The 21173-nt window shown below is 36.5% G+C and overlaps 1 protein-coding gene across 6 annotated transcripts; it reads left to right on the forward strand.

Moving 5' to 3' along the window:
• The first annotated feature begins 632 nt into the window (after window positions 1-632).
• LOC104119479 (protein LAZ1 homolog 1) lies at window positions 633-19531 on the forward strand. Of its 6 annotated transcripts, XM_009630998.4 has the most exons (10): window positions 656-988; window positions 1742-1833; window positions 3175-3696; window positions 3913-3969; window positions 4394-4502; window positions 4872-5056; window positions 5140-5228; window positions 5413-5668; window positions 18529-18774; window positions 18874-19531. In XM_009630998.4, exons 3-10 carry the CDS (start codon window positions 3481-3483, stop codon window positions 19156-19158), a joined length of 1443 nt encoding a protein of 480 aa, XP_009629293.1. In that variant the 5' UTR covers window positions 656-988; window positions 1742-1833; window positions 3175-3480; the 3' UTR covers window positions 19159-19531. The 6 variants fall into 6 exon arrangements, with proteins under 6 accessions (XP_009629295.1, XP_009629296.1, XP_009629293.1 ...); XM_009631000.4 differs by lacking the exons at window positions 1742-1833; window positions 18874-19531 and adding an exon at window positions 17859-17929 and having other exon boundaries at window positions 633-988; window positions 18529-18654; XM_009630997.4 differs by lacking the exon at window positions 1742-1833 and having other exon boundaries at window positions 656-993.
• Window positions 19532-21173: the final 1642 nt, after the last annotated feature.

The raw sequence follows: 21173 nt of genomic DNA on the forward strand, positions 1-21173 counted from the left end.
ATAAAATTTTGTGCTTTATGATGCTTCTCTAGCTTTTACTAAATTCCTTTTTGGAAGGCATTATTGATGCTAGTAAATAAAATAAAATAAAATTATTGACTAAATTTCTTCTTTAATCCCAATATAATTTTAAAAAAAATATACATAATATATATTTATTAAAGTAATATTTAAGAATGTTATGCACGTATAGATAAAAAAATGTGAGTGAAACACACCTATATAGTATATACATTACATCTACGAAAAGTACAAGATTGTTTGATTCGCATAGCTCCTCTCCTACTCTCCTATCTATCATCTATGGAGTCAGCCCCATAATCCTATCGTATTAAAAGAAAATTAAGGCCTAAAGTATCTGTACTGTTTGTTTATTCAATTGGTTGTTCCAAATTTAAAGTGTCGTATTCCTCCTTCATAATTAAGCAATCAAACAACTAGTCAAGTGATAGTTCTTTCAATCCCACAGTCTAAGCATGACGTGTAACCTTAAAACTACCTAATTGCCACGTAGTCATGCTTACGTGGAATGCTACAATCACTTTCCCCATAAAAACGAAAGTATTTCCGCTGTGAAGCTAAAACTACAAACCTTGATCAACATCAACCGTCGGATAAATTAAAAAACAAGCGGACCCGTAAATCAACGGTCAGGTACTTGCCGTGATACCATGATTTGCAGATGAATTGTCACTTTAATCTCATCGGTTTCATAGTCTATTCTCGAATTTCGTTTTTCTCCAACTGCCGAAGCAAAAGCTAAAAATGAAGCATTCCTAACACATGACCAAAATCTATTTACAATTTGCAATACGTAACCTCCTTTTTCACAAACACCTGCCATTCAATCCTGAATATCGTAGGAAAAGTTGTTACATAAATTTGTTCCTTTTACAGCATTGTTCTGGAAACTTTCAAGCACCATATGATCGGTTAAAGCATCAAGTTGTAGCCTCCCTTTTACACCAGTCTTTGTTCACTTTTTAGGGTTCGGTAACTTTCCCCTCTCCTTTTTTTTTCTCTTTTTTTGTATTGTGCATAAATTATTTCTCTTTACAGTTTGTAGACGAACTTTTAAAAAAAAAAATTAACTTATTTGCTTTTATTCGGTTATCTTTTGGATAATTATTGCGAGAAAGCTCAAAGCAGGTGATGGATTTAGTAATTTATTTGTATGATATTCTGTTTTTAATCTATGCTGCTTGGTAGAAAATTAATTGGTGTTTTGAGGTGCTTTCTTTTTCCCTGTAAATTTTAGTTTATGTTATATAAATCAAAAGAGGTGGAATTAACATGTATGCTGATTTGTGAATTAATATGTTGCTCCTTAGTCCTTAGTAGAAAATATATACATTGTTGCGTTGAGGTGGTACTTTTAAAAAAAAAAAAATTATTTGAGACAAATCAAAAGAGGTGGTAGGTTTAAGAGTTTATATCTGCAAACGTTTGCTTTTTAATCCATTGCTGCTTTGCAGAAAACAAATTTGTTCCTTTGTTTTTAGGGGGTGGGGGTTATATGGCTCTTTTGGTGATTTGGGATATTTTGGACTATGTTGACACATAGTTAAGTGTATACTGAGCCCTTGAACTGCTTTAAAGGGAACTAAACACATAGCTATTTGTCTGTTATGACTCGATATGTTCTCCAATCCATGCTAAAACTTTGTTGGCTGGGTGGAATAACTTGCTTGGCTACAATAAAGCAAAATATGAAAATTTTGTTTTCCCTGTAAATTTTCAGTGCCAGACCTGTTTCAGAGCATAAGAGGGTTTTATCAATTTCATTTTCTGACCATTCATAATGGGTCGGATTCTGTGTCGGAAAGCATTTAGGTACTCTAGTTTCTGCTTGATACTGGGCATTATACTTTTATGAAGTCTATAATATGGGAAGTGCTGTAGTATACATCTAGCTGGATTTGAATTTTACATATCATGGATGACTCAAATTTAATTTTCATAATTTAGATGACAGGAAGTTTGATCAAGTAGTATCATTGTACTATCAAGGAAAACCTCTACAGGAAAGGAAAGAAGAACAACTATGTCAATGCAACTTAAGGAGCTCAAAATTAAAGAGAGAAAATTGACATGCTGCTCTCCGAAGCATAGTGACATCTAGTTTACCTTGAGTTTATACCATAGACATCTTTCATTTCTTTCTCTTTTGCTCTTCGGGGAACTTAGGAGAGATGTCTATGCGTGGACAGATAATCTATTTTTTGTCAAGATAGGTGAACCATTGGAGTATTGATAGTTCTTAAGTGCTCGTTTCACTTTGCTTATTGCTGTGTGAATATCAGGTTTAACACAGCGGGCGAATTTATAGGGGACATTGTGGGGCACGTGAACCCATTGTCTTTCCGCAAAATTAGATATTTTATGTACATATTTTTTAAAATTGGTATAATATTAACTCTTGGCACACATCCTCCAAGAATGCCGAATGGCACACTTGGTTGAAGGTTGAATTATTTACCAAGAGGAATAGGGATCAACACAGCACCCATGTACTAGAAATCCTAGATCTGCCTCTGGTTTAACAATGCCAGTTGGTACATTTAGGAAAATGATCTCTGCAGACATCTCTAGTATCTGCTTAAATACTAACCTCAAACAAGGGATCTAGGGTTAGTCCATTTTCTTTGTCATGTCTTTATGAGATAAAAGGATTTTCTGAAATCCAAGAGTCTGGTAATGATCCTTCCAAAGCAGAAATAAAGAAAGAGCACAAGTAGTGTCATTTTTAGAACATGCCATGCTCAAAATATTTGCTTTTTACTTTTTTATTGATGTGCCAATATGTGGTTAATACTGGTAATTTGTTACAGTAGGAAAACTCGGTATGCATCTCCATTATCTGCTTAAATACTGAATTTAAACAGTGGATCATGGGTTATTCCTTTCTATTTATCATGTCTCTACGAGGTAAGAGGATTTTTAGGAATCTAAAAGTCTGTTACAATATCTAGCAAGACGAAAAATTGAAAAAAGGAGGAACAATTTCCCCTCTCTCTCTAGAGTACACGTCATGCTTAAAATATTCACATACAATGGAGGATGTTCTTCTTTTTTCTATTTCTTTTCTTTTCTTTCCCCCGTATCATTTTATAATGAATATCGTAGTAGTCAGGCATAAGAGTTTTCTTCTTACATTCCAAATGTTTGTGGCAGGGTTCCTGAAGGCAGGACATTGAGAATTTGATCGTCCCCATTCGGCATCAGTGTTTTTATGGGTATGAAGTATTATGCAGGATCCTTCTGATGCCAGCTTTCTAATTCATGGTTCTGGTGGAGATAACTTATTGAGAGACTCAGGCAACCTGCTTTATTAAAGTATTGGAAAGTTCTTCCAGAAAAGAAGCTAAAGTGATTAATTCTCTCTGAGGTGACATGGAAGCATCTGGTTGAGTTTCGAATCATCCTGATTGTAGGCCATATTTCCTGGAGATCCTGAGAAGCAGTGTGTTAAAAAGTGGAATGGGATGGAGGGGAATTTTGGTTCCATTACTATTTTCCATCACTTTGGTCGAATCGTCAAGAAATTCTGAAAAAATGTGGTCGCTGAACCTAGTTTCAGGATCATCTCCACTTTATAGCTGGGCTTTGTACAGTGCTGGTTTTTCCGTACTGGTGGCTATAGTCCTGTCTATGTATCTAATCGTCGAGCATCTAGCTGCATACCATCAGCCTGAGGTTTTTGCTTATACCTGTTCAATCTTCTCGGAGTTTTTTTACTCGCGAACATCATTGATCCTATGGTGTGCTGATCTGTTCATTTCAGTAATAAGTTTGTGGTGCTTGATCGCGTACATGCTTGTGTTGTTATTTTGTACAGATACTTGGTCTTTGTAGCATTGCCTAGTTTCATTGTCTCAGAAAACTGATCTGACCAAATTATTTTTATCACAGGAGCAGAAGTTCTTGATTGGATTAATCTTAATGGTTCCTGTTTATGCACTGGAATCGGTAAGATAACCTTTAGCTTGTCTGCTAGCTTTTTTCTCCAGTTTCTTTGGAAATGGTCTTTGAAGTTCGTTATACACAATTTGAGACGTTGACCAATGGTTGTTGTTGTTATTATTATTATTATTATTATTAAATCTCTTAATTGACAAGGACAGTACTGTAAAGTAGTGCTAAGATAAGAAAATCCAAGTCACTTCAGGTTTTCTCATTTCTGCAATCTGCAATTAGATATCTTAAAAAAATGGTATTTTAAGTTAAGCTTGAATTGAGTGCATCCTTCAACATCCTATACATCATACGTCTAATTTTAAGGTATGACCATCACCCTAAATTTACAAATTATTTTGTTGTCGTCCTTTATGTTTATGATTTGGTAAGGCGAGTGGTTCAATGCTTGACCACAGTTCTTGCTTTTACCTGACAGTTCTTATCTCTACTGGACTCGAATGCCGCATTCAACTGTGAGATCATACGTGATTGTTACGAGGCTTTTGCATTATATTGCTTCGAGAGGTATCTGATAGCCTGCTTAGGTATGTCTTCAGACATAGGTTGTTGTCCTCTTCTCCTATTAAGTTGTCCCATGGGAAATGCCCACATTGAAAATTTAAGTGCCTTAATTACAAGCTTCTTGCAAGATCTACTCAGCCATAATTTGATGACAGGCAGTCAATGATAAGGTTCCCTTTGGAGTTTGATAGTGTCACTATATTTGTGTTTATTATTCACATAACCTTTTCCAAATGTTGCTCCATTCATGTTGCTATTGCAACTTGTTTTGCAGTGGGGTTATATGATTGTCTCCCCTCTCAGTGTTTCTCTTACTGGGATAAAATTCTACTAGCTTTGTTTATAAAGTTTCTTTCTTTAAACATAATTCTCATATGCACTACATGAACTAGGTGGAGAGAAAAACACAATCGAATTTATGGAAAGTCAAAGTGTTGTAAGTTCCAGCTTGCCTCTGTTGGATGATGCCTATGCATATGGAGTTGTTGAACACCCTTTTCCATTGAATTGCATAATCAGGGAGTGGCATCTTGGTCCTGACTTTTATCAAGCAGTAAAAATTGGGATAGTGCAATATGTATGTTCCCCTCTAGTAATTTGCCTCTGGATTTGAGAGTTTCGTCAAGCTTCTATGTACTGAATTGAGAATTCTTTTTCCAGATGATACTTAAGATGATATGTGCTTTACTGGCTATGGTTTTTCAATTTTTTGGCATCTATGGTGAAGGCAAATTTGAGTGGAGATATGCGTAAGTCTACCAGGTTTTCCTGTCATACTCCAAAGATATCAGTATTTATTCCACCTGTTTCGTGACTCTTCTACTGTAGATTTCTATCCTAGCCTCTGGATTGATTCTGATTCAATTTATCCACTATATTAGAAATGTCATGAGAGCATAAGCATGTCGTTAATCTGAGTGTTAATTCTTGCAGCTATCCGTATTTGGCAGTTGTTCTTAATTTTAGCCAGACCTGGGCTCTATATTGCCTTGTGCAGTTTTATTCAGTCACCAAGAATAAATTAGCACCGATTAAGCCGTTGGCGAAGTTTCTTGTATTCAAGTCGATTGTATTCTTGACGTGGTGGCAAGGTATAGCTGTTGCCTTTCTTTTGTCATTTGGAGCATTCAAGGGTTCTTTGGCACAATTATTGAAGACACGGATCCAGGACTATATCATCTGTCTTGAGGTCAGTTTTGTTGGACTATATCATCTGTCTTGAGGTCAGTTTTGTTTATGTAATTATCTTTGTAAACTGATCATTGCCTGATTTCTACTTCATGGGCCAACAGAGGTTCATGAAAAAAAAATGATTAATTTTGCTGTAGAATATGTGCTCTTTTTCAGTTTGCATCAGTGAGCTGCTGGAGCAGTCTGGCTGTGAACTTTTCTGTATTAAAGTGAAGGACATAGTGCTCTTAGGGTGTATAGATTAATTCTTTTGATAAATTGGTATGGCTCTTTATGCCTGTACTCGCTCATATTGAGATGTCCTAGAATTAATTAAAGTGTGGGGAAGGGGAGTGACAAAATTAAATTGAGGACGCCGAAAGCCATATCACTAAACATATTGGGCTTGTACATTTTAATCGCATCATGGAACAGTTTGCTTTGAGCTACTCATAGGTGGTACTTAACTGCTGAAGTTGACATTTGAAGTATAGCTTGTGTGTGATGTAGTACCAAAAGGGAGTAGAAACAGAGAGGAAGAAGAATAGCTACAAAGAGAGAGAATAACTATCACTCTTGTCTTTTAAACAAAGTTATCTCCAACTAAAAAGATAAAACAAGTTTAGACTTTTATTTGACAGAGAGATAATGTCATGTCTAATAGATTAACCCTGTATCTAACTAAAAGAGAAGATCATTTCTATTTTTTTTATTTTTTTTTGATGAAGTAAGAGAATTGTATTAAAGGCATCAAGAAGATGCAAGAAGTACAAAATAGAGATACATAAAGACATAGTCAGCTCTATAGACAAAAACTAGGCTAAAGCTAAAGAGCTGACGAAGTCCAAAAGATTAATAGGACAATTGCCGGGAGCTAAATTCTGCGAACTATATAACCATATAAGACATCTAGCCTTAAGTGCGTATGCTGGAATTGATATCCCATCAAAACATCTGCGATTCCTTTCTGTCCAAACACACCACAAAATACAAGAAGGGATCATCTGCCATACTTTACTAATGGATTTATCAACTTTCCATGAAGACCAGTTTTCATAGGTATCCTTAATGTTCTGAGGCATGACCCAGCTTAAATCAAAGATGGCAAAGAACATACACAAGATATCTGCTGCAACTGGGCAGTGAAGAAAGAGATGCCTGTTGGATTCTGTTGGATTCTGGCTGCTGCAAACACATATAACATCTGTTGGCCAATTGAAAACTTCTTCTGCTGAGATTGTCCTATGTTAGGCATGCTTCATTTGGGGCTATCCAACTGAAAATGGAGATTTTTGTAGGTAGCTTGGTCTTCCAGATGTATTTCCAAAAGTGAGTGTAGCCTCCTTTAACGGTGTAAAGGACATCCTTGGAACTCCCCCACCTTATACTGTCAAAAGTATTTTCTTTGACTGAGAGGCCATCCAATTTTGTCAGCAGATTTAGAAGTTGTGGAACCTCCCAGTCCTGCATATCCCTCCTGAAAAGAATGTGCCAACTATTGTCTTGCCAATTATGAGAAATAGTGAAATCTTGATTCTGAGCTATCCGATAAAGGCTAGGAAAGTCAAACATCAGGATGGATCCTTCAAACCATTTATCTTTCCAGAACTTTATGTGATTGCCATTGCCCAATTTAAAGTAGGAGTTCCCGGAAAATTCACTCCAGAGCTTGCTAATGTTTTTCCATGGACCGACCCCATATGGACTTTTGGACTGCTTAGTACACCAATGATTCTCGGATCCATGCTTGGCCTTGACCACCTCTTTCCATAGTGAGTTCTCCTCTTGATTGTATCTCCATAGTCATTTCATCAGCATGCATTTGTTGTGGATGGAAAGATCTCTGATGCCTAGGCCACCCAAATACTTTGGCATGGTGACCTTTGACCACTTGGCTAGATGAAATTTATGAATTTTGCTGCCTCCTTTCCATTTCTAATTTTTTTTTAAACTCAAGATAAATGTAAATAACAATTAAGATGATGATATAGCAATCTCTTGTGGAGTCCTAGGTTACGCCTTGAAGAAATGCAAATCAATTAACTCTTATGACTAGGATCGTGGAAATAAACTTGTTTATGTTGGGAAGGAATTCCTGGAAAATTGATCAGAAAATTCGTCTTGATATACATGGGTGGAAAGAAGAAAAATTTCGACAGTTGTATCAGTATTAGCGACAACATTTCTATATGATTACCAGCATCATGCAGAGGTCTCTGAAGGAGCGGGAGGAATTTGTCATGTTGATGAAACAAAAGCAACATGTATGATTATTATACTGCCCAATCTTGGTAGATTTATTTGTATTTTGGGTACGAGAAAGAGCCAGACAATTTTCCTGGAGTTTTACTTTTTGAGGTTGGTCAGAATTATCTGGAAAGATACAAAAATTCAAGAATCAAGCAGTGTTTTGAAAAGCGAGCGCTTCGTCGCTTTAAGCGAGAAGCCGTCGCTTTTTCCTAACTGAGGCGACTCGACCAGCAGAAGCGATCGCTTCAGCCAAGAAAGCGCGAAGCGACCCAGAAGCGAGAAGCGCTTCTGTTCAGAGGGGTCATTTTAAAAAAAAAATTTGGGTCTTTGTTTTTATTATATAAAACAGACCCAAAGTGAAAAGACCATTCTTTCTCCTTCCCAACGCTTGCAGCAGCAGCCAGCTAGGGTTTCAACCCCCAGGTAATTTTTCTTCTTTTATTCTTCTCTTCTTTCTTCTTCTTCTCTCCTCTTTTTCAGTTTTTCTCCTCTAGCGCACAGCTAGGGCAGGCGCTGGTTTTTTTTCCCCCTTTTATTCTTCTTATTTATTAATTTTAATATGTATTTTAGTTTATAAAATTAATTATTATATATATATATATGTTATATTTTCAGTTTATTTGATTTTTTTAATGTGAATTTCAATTTAAAAAATTAATTATTATATATATGTTATATTTTCAGTTTATTTGATTAAATTTATATGTATTTCAGTTTATAATATGTATTTCAGTTTATAAAATTAATTATTATATATATATATGTTATATTTTCAGTTTATTTGATTTTTTTAATGTGTATTTCAGTTTATAAAATTAATTATTATATATATGTTATATTTTCAGTTTATTTGATTAATTTTATATTTATTTTCAGTTTATTTGATTATGATTTTCTTATATCTTAATAGGGATTTAAAAATGTCCCAAAGTTCGAAAGAGAAAGACCCGGCTTGGCGATGGCGATAAAGTTAATGAGAAGAATAGTACAATTGTTGTATGCAAGTTTTGTAACAAGATTACATTATGTTTTTTAAGAATTGCGCTTCACTTCAATGAAGCGTGCGCTTCGCTTTTGAAGCGAGGCGAGCCCCTGTCGCTTTTTTGCGCTTCTCGCTCTCAAAAACACTGGAATCAAGGTAGTAACTAATCAGTTGGCTGAGAAGGCTACAAGTTAAAAACATACATAGGTTGCAGCAGAATGATTTGCTGCAAAATAACATTGAAGTCAAAGATGCCATATATGTCAGATGATAATGGTGGTTGAGCTTGAAGCTTTATTCAAACCTAGGAAGGGGAGTAATGCAAATATGTTTGCTGGCTTTGGTAAACATTGAAGAAGAGAGGCTGACTAGCACAAAAGTAGAAGATGGGTGCATAGAATGTGGAGGGTTGCTGCTGGAAAAGAGATGAATCACAAGCAATTCCTTTGTGGGTCATAGATTAAGGAATTATTATGGGTGATGTGTATTGGAACAATCATAAAGTGTCTCTGCGCAGGTGGTTGCTGACTTCTACTAGCAGCCAGTGAATTGAACAGCCAAAACATGTACCAGAAAGGTGAACACCAGAACATGGTGATAATGCTTGGGATTTCTGGAGACTGATGCCATCTAAAAGACTTGGAGCGCACCTTTAGTGGGCATGTATTTGTGTCCGGTGGTCCCCCAAGCCTATCCTATCAGATGTTGTCATTGAAGTTGAGAGAGTAAGAATTCCTATTCAATCGTAATGGAGATACTTATTTAAGAAAAGTTGTTGTAATTCTACTTGAGATAGTGGGCAAGGTGGAAATTCTGGTTCATGCAGAAGAGATATGATATTGAATTAATTCCTCCAACTTAAGGAGTCAATTCTAGCAGAGGCAGATGTTACGTTTCTCAAAGATCAGTGTGCCCGTTATCCATGTCGCTAGGACATGTTTTCGTAAAATGAAATATGTTCAAAATTTGAATTGCAGAACAAGTTTAAGCATTGATCACACCGCATGAGTAGTGGAAGGAGATTTTTGGTAGCAAGAATAAGAGCATTAAACACATTGAAGGCTCATGTAAAGATCTCCAAAACATGGAGATATTATTTAGGCCCAAAAATTAATTGCGACCAGCGAAGCTCTTGGTTGAGAGAAGTCAATCAAGGGCTTAGGACTTCTAAAGGCCCAACGATTCAAGTGTGGGTACATACATCAACATAAATATGATCCTGGATGACCGACACAGATTGATTTAGGGGCTTCTCAAGAGCTCCTTAGAGTCTAGACTACTAATCAGAAATTTTGAAGTCCTAATTCCTCTTGAGAAGACTAGCCAAACATAGGCAGCTAAATAGTAGTCACTGAGCAGCAACAACTTAGAGTAAAAGGAGGCTAATAAAAGCGCAATATCAGTAGTGGAACATGGTAATACCTTAAATTGCGTACATGGTGTACCTACTTTCATTTCCTCGAGGTGAAACCTGATGTCCAAGCCCCTAAATAATTTTTTCGCTTGAATAGTGCTTACATATTGATTTTGATAAGGAAAAATGTCCTTTTCTTCAAAACATGCTGGACATGCTTGATACCTTAGGTTTCTAGTGTTCTGTAACCAACATTATCTTTGTACTATCACAGTATTAGCTTGATACTGTTTTTTCTAATAAAATCTTACCTCATTAAAAAAAAAAAAAAAGAATGTCTGTGGATTGGGTAGACATTGGGGAGCCCAGTTTGAGAGCTTCTATGAAGCACTTGTTGACTTGCCTTATTTGAGAAGATCGAACAAGGTGTTTGGGGAGGAAAAATGATGTGTTGCAGAATTCCTTCAACTTTTAGGCGAAAGTGTCTGGGAGCTGAAAAGCTAGAGTTAAATGTGTCCTACAGTAATAGGGCATAAATAAGCAATGATGGTCAAGGCCATGCAGTGATGAAGATAAGGATACTAAGTTGGAATGCAATGGATTGAGCAGCAGGGCGAAAATAAGCTTATCAGGTCACTCATACTTAATCGGAATTCAGATGCATATTGTTCCCTATCGACAAAAATCGAAGAGTGGGAGGTGAGAAATTTGAGACAGCTCTGACCTAATAGGTAGGTGATGCTTTAGGAGCCAATGGAAAAATGAGGGCATTGTGATCTTTTGAGACAAGAGTCCCTACATTAAAGGATTATAGGCCGATTTGTTTAGAGCGCTTTAATTATATGGGAATGCTTTTGAGTTACCTGCAATTCGTAAAAGGTTGACAAAAGGTAGAGCAAAGATAGTCCTACCTCGCTTGATATGAAAATTAGATATTGAGGAAGACTATGATCATGTTGGTTATTTTTAATGATTATGTTGAAGAAAATGGGACTTTAAGACACAAATGGTCAGGTGGATACAGTTATGTGTCTAGGGTGGTGTTCTTTGTAATTGTTGATGGTCGCTGGATTTCTCTGCACAGAGGGGCTTAAGGCAGGAAAACTTTTCGCTGTTTCTCTTTTTGCTAGTATTGGGAGGGCCTTCTTAAGATGATGTATAAGGTTAAGACTAAAACTAGCATAAGAGGTTTTGTGTTGGGTTACAAATATAGTGGTATTCTATAGTTGATACATTAATAATATGTGGTGCTGAAGAATCCCGGTTGAGATATCAAAGGCTCATTTCGCTAAAAATATTCTAAGCCGTATTAAGTTTACATATCAACATGATGAAAAGTCATGTTCCCTGTTTAAGAGGTATAGGATTACAAGATTGGTGGACAACCTGTTAAGTCGAATTTTTCATCACAACCTACCCTGGAATGCCACTAGAAGTAGGTTATAAAAGTTTGAGAGTAGACTTTCTATCTGGAAGGGAGGGTACTTTTGTATTTGTCTCTTCGTGACAGGGTTGTCCTGATAAATGCAATTTTTGATTTCCTTCCTACATACATGATGACATTACTTCCAATGCTTTCCAAGATAGTTACAATATTGGACATGATCAGAATAGATTTTGTATGGAAGGGGAGTAAAATGAGAACAGATAACCACCTGCTGCAGTGGACATTGCCTAACAAGGTAGAGGGTGGTCTGTGTGAAAAATTTAGGTTTCTGCTCGGATAAGCTAAATTTCTTTCAGTTTTTTTACATCTTTTTCGTTAATTGTTGCGGGCGTATGCTTATCATTCGTAGTCATACATAATGTGCCTGATGTTCTGGACTTGGTCTACCGTCCTTATCCTATTTGTAGTGACTGGGCGACAACTTTGAATAGTATTTCCTGCCTGTTATATGAGTTCATTCGTTAAAGGCAATGGTTATGCACTCCCAAAATATGCATAGAAGTAAAACAATTCATTGGACCAAAAGTTACTTATTGTGCTTCAGAAATGTCACGACCCCAAATCCACTAGTCGTGATGGCACCTAACTCAACTCGTTAGGTAAGCCAACTAGTAACTATCCAATTCCAATGATATTAACAAGGCAAACAAACGATAGTAATTTACTGAATTTTTATACATTTCCCAAGGATTGTTAGTACAAATCATGAGCTTCTAAGAATAGAGTTTACAAAGTTGAAATGAAATAAATACGCAGTATGTTTGAAAGGTACGTAAATAGAGTTTTATAGATCTAAGGCTACCACGAACAAGAGGCAGCTACAACCGGGATGCAGGTACATCTTCAATCCAGCTCCCATCGAACACAGCAATATCAACAACCAACAATATGTACACAAGGTGCAGAAGTGTAGTATGAGTACAACCGACCCCATGTACTCAGTAAGTAACAGACCTAACCTTAGGTTGAAAGCAGTGACGAGCTAACACAAGGTCGGGTTCAATACCAATATCCCACAACAGTTCATAACAGCATAAATACAAGTAATAAAAGAGGTATCTCAGAAGTAAAAATGCTCAACTCGTTCACAGTTCCAGATAATAGTTGGGGTGGGCGTTCGGTCGGTTCGGTTTTAAGAAATTCGGTTCGGTTATTTAGTTTTCGGTTTTATAAAAGTAGTAACCGAAACCGAACTGAAATAAGTTCGGTTCAGTTCGGTTTTCTAATTTCGGTTCGGTTTATTTCGGTTCGGTTTTCGGTTTGAACATTATCATATTGGGCTCTCTCTATGTAATAATTGGACTGACGAATTTGTTGGTTTTGTTTCAAAATTTCGGTAAATTAGACCGAAACCAACCGAAAATTTGTTGGTTTGCTAATAATTCGGTTTTTCGGTTAAACGAACCAAATAAATTAATAACCGAAAACCGAACCGAAAAACTGAAATTTTAAAATTTTAAAATTTTAAACCGAAACCGACCAAAAAAATCGAATAATAGAAACCGAAATAAAAATATTTTCGGTTTTGTCTGTTTTTTCGGTTCGGACCGAAATATGCCCACCCCTACATAATAGTCATGCTTTTCAAGTATCTCAGTGAAAAACCCAAATCTTTTACCGAAAATGCCAAAAATACGAGTAAGGTTGAAAACTGTAATTTTTTCAAATATGATTTCCACAATAAATAAGATATTTCATTTTCTTTCCAGATAACAAGTGTAAAATACCTCTCTATGCCCACATATCAATGTGTGTAAAAAGTCATGAATGACGTGATACCGTACAACATGAGAAAAAATGCATCTCTATGCCTGTATGTCATGTGTGCATACCAATGCCATGTATCTCAGAGATGAATCATGTACTCACACTCTCAGAGTACTCAATCTCACTGTCTCACACTTTTCACTCATCATGCTTAACCACTCGGTACTATATATGCCCCATACGGCCCAGGGAAGATTCATCTCGAAATATATACATCACTGACCATCAGTCACTCAGTACCGAGGAAGGCCAATCCGGCTCCATGGAGAAGATCCATCTCCAGGTATATAAATGCTTCGGACAAGATCTATGTCCAGGGAAGATCCATCCCTCAATACAATCAACCATGCTCACTGGGGGTGTACAAACTCCGGAGGGGCTCCTACAGCCCAAGCGCTATAATCCGCACGGACAACTCACGTGATATAATATCAATATCTGGATCCGCACGGTCAACTCTCGTGCTATAGTATCAATATCCTCACAAACAGGCCCCCGGCCTCATTCAGTCATCAATCTCTCCAGTCTCACTCACGGGCTCACAATGTCATGAAACTAGCCCGACAACAATGATATGATGTATCAATAAATAACAACTGAGACTGAGATATGATATGAATGCATGAATATGACTGAGTACGACATATCAATGAAATCATTGAAATGACAGCAAGGAACGACCACTATGGGTCCCAACAGTATCGGCATAAAGCCTAAACATGATATCTAGCATGATTGACAGCTCACTTACTTTATCGCATGGTGAAAACACGGATATTAACAAAATGGTACTACTATACAGTGCCATGGAAACAACTGAGTCCCAATTCACTTGGTGCACGCCCACACGCCCGTCACCTAGCATGTGTGTCACCTCAATAGCAATCACATAACACGCATTTCGGGGTTTCATACCCTCAGCACTAAGTTTAGAAGAGTTACTTACGTCGAACAAACCAATTCCAATACCGAGCAAGCCAAGCGATGCTCCAAAAATGCCATCCCGCGTGTTCCGACCTCCGAACGGCTCGAAACTAACCAAAAACAACTCAAATACATCAAACAATGCTAAAGGAACCAATCCCGATCGTAAAAGATCAATTCTTGAATCAAAAGCCCGAAATCGGCCAAAAAATCAAACCCGGGCCCGCACCTCGGAACCCGACGAAACTCACAAAATCTGACAACCCATTCAATTACGAGTCCAACCATACTAATTTCATTCAATTCCGACTCCAAATCGATGTTTAAAACTCAATTATTCACTTTAGAAATGTTTTTGATAAAAAACCCCCAATTCTCCAATCAAAATATGGATTCATTAAAAAATAAACTTCTGTGATCATATTAAAATACAAAATTTATAGTTGGATACTGACCCCCATGAAAAGACGAGAAAAACGCCGCGAAAATCATCGCAATCGGAGCTCTAGAACTCAAGATATGCTCAAAATACCAAAAGAACGCAGTCTGATTTTTTTTATACACAGGGATTTTCGCTTTTGCAACAAAAACACCGCACCTGCGCTTTTCCAGCTGTCATTTCTGCTTTTGCGGTCCATTTTTCGCACCTGCGGAGTCGCAGATGCGGACCCAACTTCGCATCTGCGAAACACCAGCACCAACTCTCTTCTCCGACACTAAAATGAGCATAACTCCCTCATACGATGTCCAAATTCGACGATTCTTTTTTTTCTATGGCTCCGTAATTACGATACGGATCTAATGCTTCAATCAAAACAGAAATTAGAGCTCATTTGCTTAATGTGGTACCATTTATGCTTGAAGAAACGACGTCGAAACATCAAAAACGAGCGCAACACAACTCAAACCTATCCGAAACTCACCCAAGCCCCTTGGGACCCGTCCAAACATACCAACAAGTCCCATAGCATAACACGGACTTAATCGAGGCCTCAAAACACACATAACAACATCGAAATGACGAATCTCACCTCAAATCATACTTAAATGAACTTTGAACTTTCAATTCCATAACTCGTGCCGAAACATATCAAATCATCCCGGAATGAACCCAAATTTTGCACACAAGTCCCAAATGACATGACGAAGCTATTCCAATTCCCGTAACCACAATCTGAATCCGATATCCTCAAAATCAACTATTGGTCAAACTTATGAACTTTTCAAACCTTCAAATTTTCAATTTTTGCCAACTTGTGTCAAAACCTTCTAGAAACATCCAAATGCAAATCCGGGCATACGCCCGAGTCCAAAATCACCATCCGGACCTAACGGAACCATCAAAACTCCGTTCCGGGGTCTAATTCACAAAAAGTCAAATTTGGTCAACTCTTTCAACTTAAAGCTTCAACAATGAAATTCATTCTCCCAAACCGATTCCGAATAACCTGAAAACCAAAACCGACGATTCACATAAGTCATAATACATCATACGGAGCTACTCATGCCCGTAAACTACCGAGCGAAGTGCAAATGCTCAACACGACCGGTCGGTTCGTTACAAGAACAAACCTTAACTATTCATTGTACAAGTCACCATCTATCCCAATTGAACTTTGAGTTTCCTTACTGTCCATTCCGCAGAGTCCCTTTGCCAACATTTCTCCTCCTTCTCTGTCTTATATGCTCTTCAATGAAATTGAATTTTCTCCATGAAAGATACTTGTTATCAAAATGCAGATGACATTCAGAGTTGGTCTTCTGATTTTGACTTAATAGTGATCTGATCTTGCACCAAAACTACTCTTGAACCTTGCAGTTAGTGGTTCATGAGAGAAGCATAACTTCGCTTTAATGGAATATCAGATCTGAGTTTATATATGGTATCTATATCTCCAGTCGAGTCGATAGATGGGCTGATTAGATCTAACTTCTTATATGCCAAGGTTTTATAAAAGGAGGGTGGCAAATGAAGTTGGGGATTATATATAGGGGCATGGGGTTGCAACGGAGGACAGTGTGGACAGTGTACAGGGAGTGAGACTTGACATGTTCTAAAACGTAGGCGTTAAGCTCAAAAAGAGTGTCGCCTTAATCAGTCCTAAGCAAACTAGATTTTTAGGCTAAGATTCTATTGATCAGATGCATCAACACTACTTAAAGACTTGACATGTCTTTATGTAATTATATTTGCCAACTGCCAAATTAGGTTAATAAATGCCATGCACTGCCTTGGTGGATGAAGCCCACCGTTGTAGTAGGTGCATGCCCAAGGACTTTACAGTGGGTGCCCACAAAATAGTGTAAAATTTTTGATTTTCAAAATTCAAACTTTCCAGCATATATGTGATTTTAATCCATATAATATCAAGTTAGATTATATATTGTTGCTCATTTATATTTAGTTAGGTTCGTTTTTCTTTTTTTTTCTATATTTGTATTTGTGTTATTTTAATTTGTGATGAATTCATAAAACATACAAAGGAAGCATGAACCACAACTACATTGATTGATTGAGGATTATGCGTTACTTATATTAGATATCCAGGCATTGTTGATCGGCGTAACGTGGTCTACTTGTTTGAGAGCCTTAAAGTGTGTATAAGAAACCTTCCTTCTTTCTTGGTATCATATTTTTTCTAGGTTTAAGTACTCTGTTCATTCTAGGTTTAATCACTAAAAATATCATGCCTAGCGCTCCTGCATGATATTTTCAATGATTAAACCTTAGGAAAAATGGGATACCAAGAAAGGAGGATTTTTCCTACACACTTTGAGGCTCCCAAACAAGTAGACCATCTTACGACAGTCAACAATGCCTGAATATCTTATATAAGTAACGCATAATCCTCAATGAACCTATGTAGCAGCGGTTCATGTTACCCTTGTATATTTTATGAATCAATCGCAAATAAAAAAACACAAATACAAATTAATGAAAAATATGCCTATAAAACTAAATATAAATGAGCTATAATATAAATTTTAACTTGGTAGAATAAGGATTAAGTCACATGTACGCTAGAAAGTGTAAATTTTGGAAATTATATTTTTACAGTATTTTGTGGGCAACCCATCGTAAAGTTATTGGGGGTATCACCTACTACAACAGTAGGCTTCATATACCAAGGCAATGCATGACATTTGTAAACCTAGCAGTTGACAAGTATAATTGTATAAAGATATGCCAAGTCTTTAAAGCATATGATCAATAGAACCCTAGCCTAAAATTAGCTTGCTCGGGAGTGACACTTTTTTTGAGCTTAACACCTGCATTTTAGAACAAAGAAATCTGGGAACCGGGATTCCCTTTAAAGGGCTAGTTAACAATTTTTAATCTTGTGAAGTGTAAGATTATAACACTGGGAGTACAGAAAGTTGAAAATTACCTACCTATAGTAATGATTAGTGCATTTATGCCTTTGCTCTTGTCAGTTGCCATCCCTTGATCTGCTGGCTGAAGTGTTGGTTGTGCAAATTAACAGACAGATGAAGTGAAGGTTGAGATTGATGTGAGTAAAGACCCGGTGATGCCATGATATGGGATAAATCAAAGGTGACTTCTGCATAGTGCCTTTCCGGTGTCGCTACCTTCAAAAACAGCTGAATATATTATGCTCTCAAAATGGAATTGTATATCCCTGATCTGTGTATGATTATGTTTTCCACATTGGAATACTGCAGCTTGGGTTTCTGACATGTGAGTCCATTAGTTTTTCAAATTCCATTGGCAGTATTGAAGCGCTCGAAAAGTATCAAGCCTAGGAATGATACTTGAAATGTTTAACAGCTTAAAGCCACAAATTCTGCTATAAGCTGCCACAAATATCTTCTTAGAACAGAGTAGAGAAAAATGTGTAGTCACTTATGGCAGGAACGTACTCTTCATGTGCCCTGATCATTATTTATGTTTACTGGGTGGAGGTTTTACCATATTTTCTTTCTCATCAGAGCCGTTATCTTGGGAGTAATGTTCTATATGGTCTGGCAATCTGTACCAATTTATTTTGCTTTTGCCTGTTATTTCATAGCGAAACCCTTTTGCGAACAATAGAAGTAGCTGGATAAGATCTTTTTGTGATGTTTCAAATTATTTGGTGACCTGATGTTAGACAATTATTTAATACATTATCTAATCTTTTCTTGTAAAAACAGATGGGTATTGCTGCTGTGGTGCATCTTTATGTTTTCCCAGCAGTGCCTTACAAGCGTGGAGAAAGATGTGTCAGGAATGTTGCTGTACTGTCAGATTATGCAGCTCTGGACACCCCACCAGACCCAGAGGAAGTTCAGGACTGTGAAAGGTCTACCCGTATACGCATTTCGCGGCCTGAAGAGAGAGAGAAGCGTTTAAAATTCCACCAGAGTGTTCGTGATGTAGTTGTTGGAAGTGGTGAAATAGTAAGATTTTATTCCTTGATGTCTTCGTTTGTTGTTTTAGGTATTCTTGATTCTCTCTGGCTGTGCAACTGATGTGTTTTCTGATGTCACGTCTTTTAGATAATTGATGATATGAGGTTCACAGTATCTCATGTTGCGGAACCAGTTGAAAGAGGAATTGCTAAAATAAATAGGACTTTTCATCAGATATCAGAAAATGTAAAACGGTATGAAGAGAGGAGGAGGAACTCGAAGGATGACAGTTATCTTGTTCCGCTGAACTCATGGAGAAATGAGTTCTCTGAAGTACATGATGATCTCGTTGAAGGGAGTATGAGCGACAGTGGGATGCATGGCAAAAGACCACATCATCAATCTAAAGGGATGTCATCCCTACGGAGATAGTAGACTATTTGATCTAACCTAGAAGCAGAGTGTGGATTTCAACTTCTAACCATATTGTTCATTAACCATACTGTGGACATATTTCCACATTGAGATGATATGGTAGGTAACCTATATTTAGGAGTGCGCGTGAATATTGAGAAGGCACTTGTCTAGGGTTGAAGTACTGTAAAGACTTGAATAGCTGATGATTTTCATGTGTAAAGCTTGGAGGAAAATTTGGGCAATGACATGGTTGAAGCAAAACTGATAAGATAGTTTGTTGCATGATGAGGAAAAACAAAATCTTAAGCTACTAAGTTTTGACAGATTTCCAAAAGATGTACGACTGTTAACTTCACTTGTTAATGAATTTTTGCACTATTCTTCTAAATGTTACTTATTTGAGGAGTTGTTTCATGTTGGTGGACTTCTCAACATGGTTCTGTCATCTGTGTTTTGTCAACTTACAAGCGTTTCTGCATGCAGGCATGTTTTTACTTCTTGATTACACCTTTAGGTTCATTTTGTCTTTTAGAATTGACTCAATTTTCCCTATACAAAACGTGTTCATTTAATCTGAATTCTGAAGTCCATATTTTCATAATTAAGATACCCAGAAAAAACTTGCACATCATCTCAGCTCTCTGTTGTGAATTGGAAATAGTAGAGTAGGATTTATGGAGATGGATATCAAGATACTCTTTGATGAATTCGTAGCATGAGTGCTGATTCTTGCAGAATTTATGCACACTTTTGGAGTCAAATTTGTTGATACAAGTAATTTTCTTGAACTTGTCAAAGGTTTTATCCTGCAATTAGTGCTTGGATTTGGTAAAAGGTGAAGGAGGAGGATCTACTTGAACTTGATAATGCATTTGTAATCTGAATATTAATGCATCTGCTTAATCTATTGTTTCCACTTATTGTCACATTTTAAGATGTCCGTGTAAACCACTAGTGAGATGAGACACTCTTTTAAGTACTTTAAATTGTTCAGCGAGATTAGGTTCCACTCTTTATTGTACATAAACTACTGTTGAGTAGCAATAAATAAATTCACCGGTTACGTGAGATCTAATTATTCGGTTTGCCACTACAAAATTAATGGAATTCACAGCCCTACGATGTGTAATTTATTATGTTCTATTTGAAAGCAAGTTTTACCATGTTTGTGTTCATAGGTGAGGGGACAATTTATTTAACGACCTCTAAAAATTATTTTTAGAGAATAATGATTTTTGTGTTTAATTATTGTGGCAAGAGTTGACGTTTGATCTATTAGCTTGTCTATACGCGTAAATTTGTTTCTTTATAATTTAAAATTGTCTTTTAAATATGCTTAATTGCGCCCAAATTTCGCTGAAATAGGCTTTCTGCCTGCTCACCTTCTGATAGTTTTACATATACACATTTTTATAAAATTTTCTTTTTAAAAATTTGAGCAACTTATCTTTAAAAGTCCTATATTAATTATGCCAAATTACATGTAGTATATGGATAATCTTAAAACGGGAGGGGCTAAAATGTACTTTGGTTCGAAATTAAGTTATACACGGATTGATAATGCATGAATTAGTAGGGATTAGCAATATCTGAATTAGTTATGCATAGATTATTTCTTGTTCGACATTTGATTCATTGCACTAAAATTGGTTGTAGAAGAGATCATTTAAAGTTTTTTTTTTTTTTTGGAACTAAATTAACGAGTTCACAATTATACCTTCATATGCTTGAAAAAAGATAAGGATAGTTTTGTTCTTTTGATGCTTTATATATATATATATATATATATATATATATATATATATATATATATATATATATATATATATATATATATATATATATATATATATACGCGAAACACTTATTCCATGTTGATCGTGGTATAAAGTTACCAAATCGATGTATCACTTTATACAAAGATTAATAGAAAAGATAAACCAAACATTATACCTCCTAATTCATGTGACGCTTTTTGCTTTTCGAATTCAAACTTCTTAATTTTGACCATGCATTTGGACATAAAAAAA

The sequence above is a fragment of the Nicotiana tomentosiformis genome, chromosome 4 (genome assembly GCF_000390325.3).
Source record: "Nicotiana tomentosiformis chromosome 4, ASM39032v3, whole genome shotgun sequence".
NCBI classification, from domain to species: Eukaryota; Viridiplantae; Streptophyta; class Magnoliopsida; order Solanales; family Solanaceae; genus Nicotiana; species Nicotiana tomentosiformis.

Excerpts from the sequence above, each read along its gene's own strand:
- LOC104119479 (XM_009630997.4), top strand. The coding sequence starts at position 3,481 with ATGGGATGGAGGGGAATTTTGGTTCCATTACTATTTTCCATCACTTTG. Across the intron at positions 4,503-4,871 it reads GTATCTGATAGCCTGCTTAG|GTGGAGAGAAAAACACAATC; the intron begins GTATGTCTTCAG and ends TACATGAACTAG. Across the intron at positions 5,669-18,528 it reads ACTATATCATCTGTCTTGAG|ATGGGTATTGCTGCTGTGGT; the intron begins GTCAGTTTTGTT and ends TTGTAAAAACAG.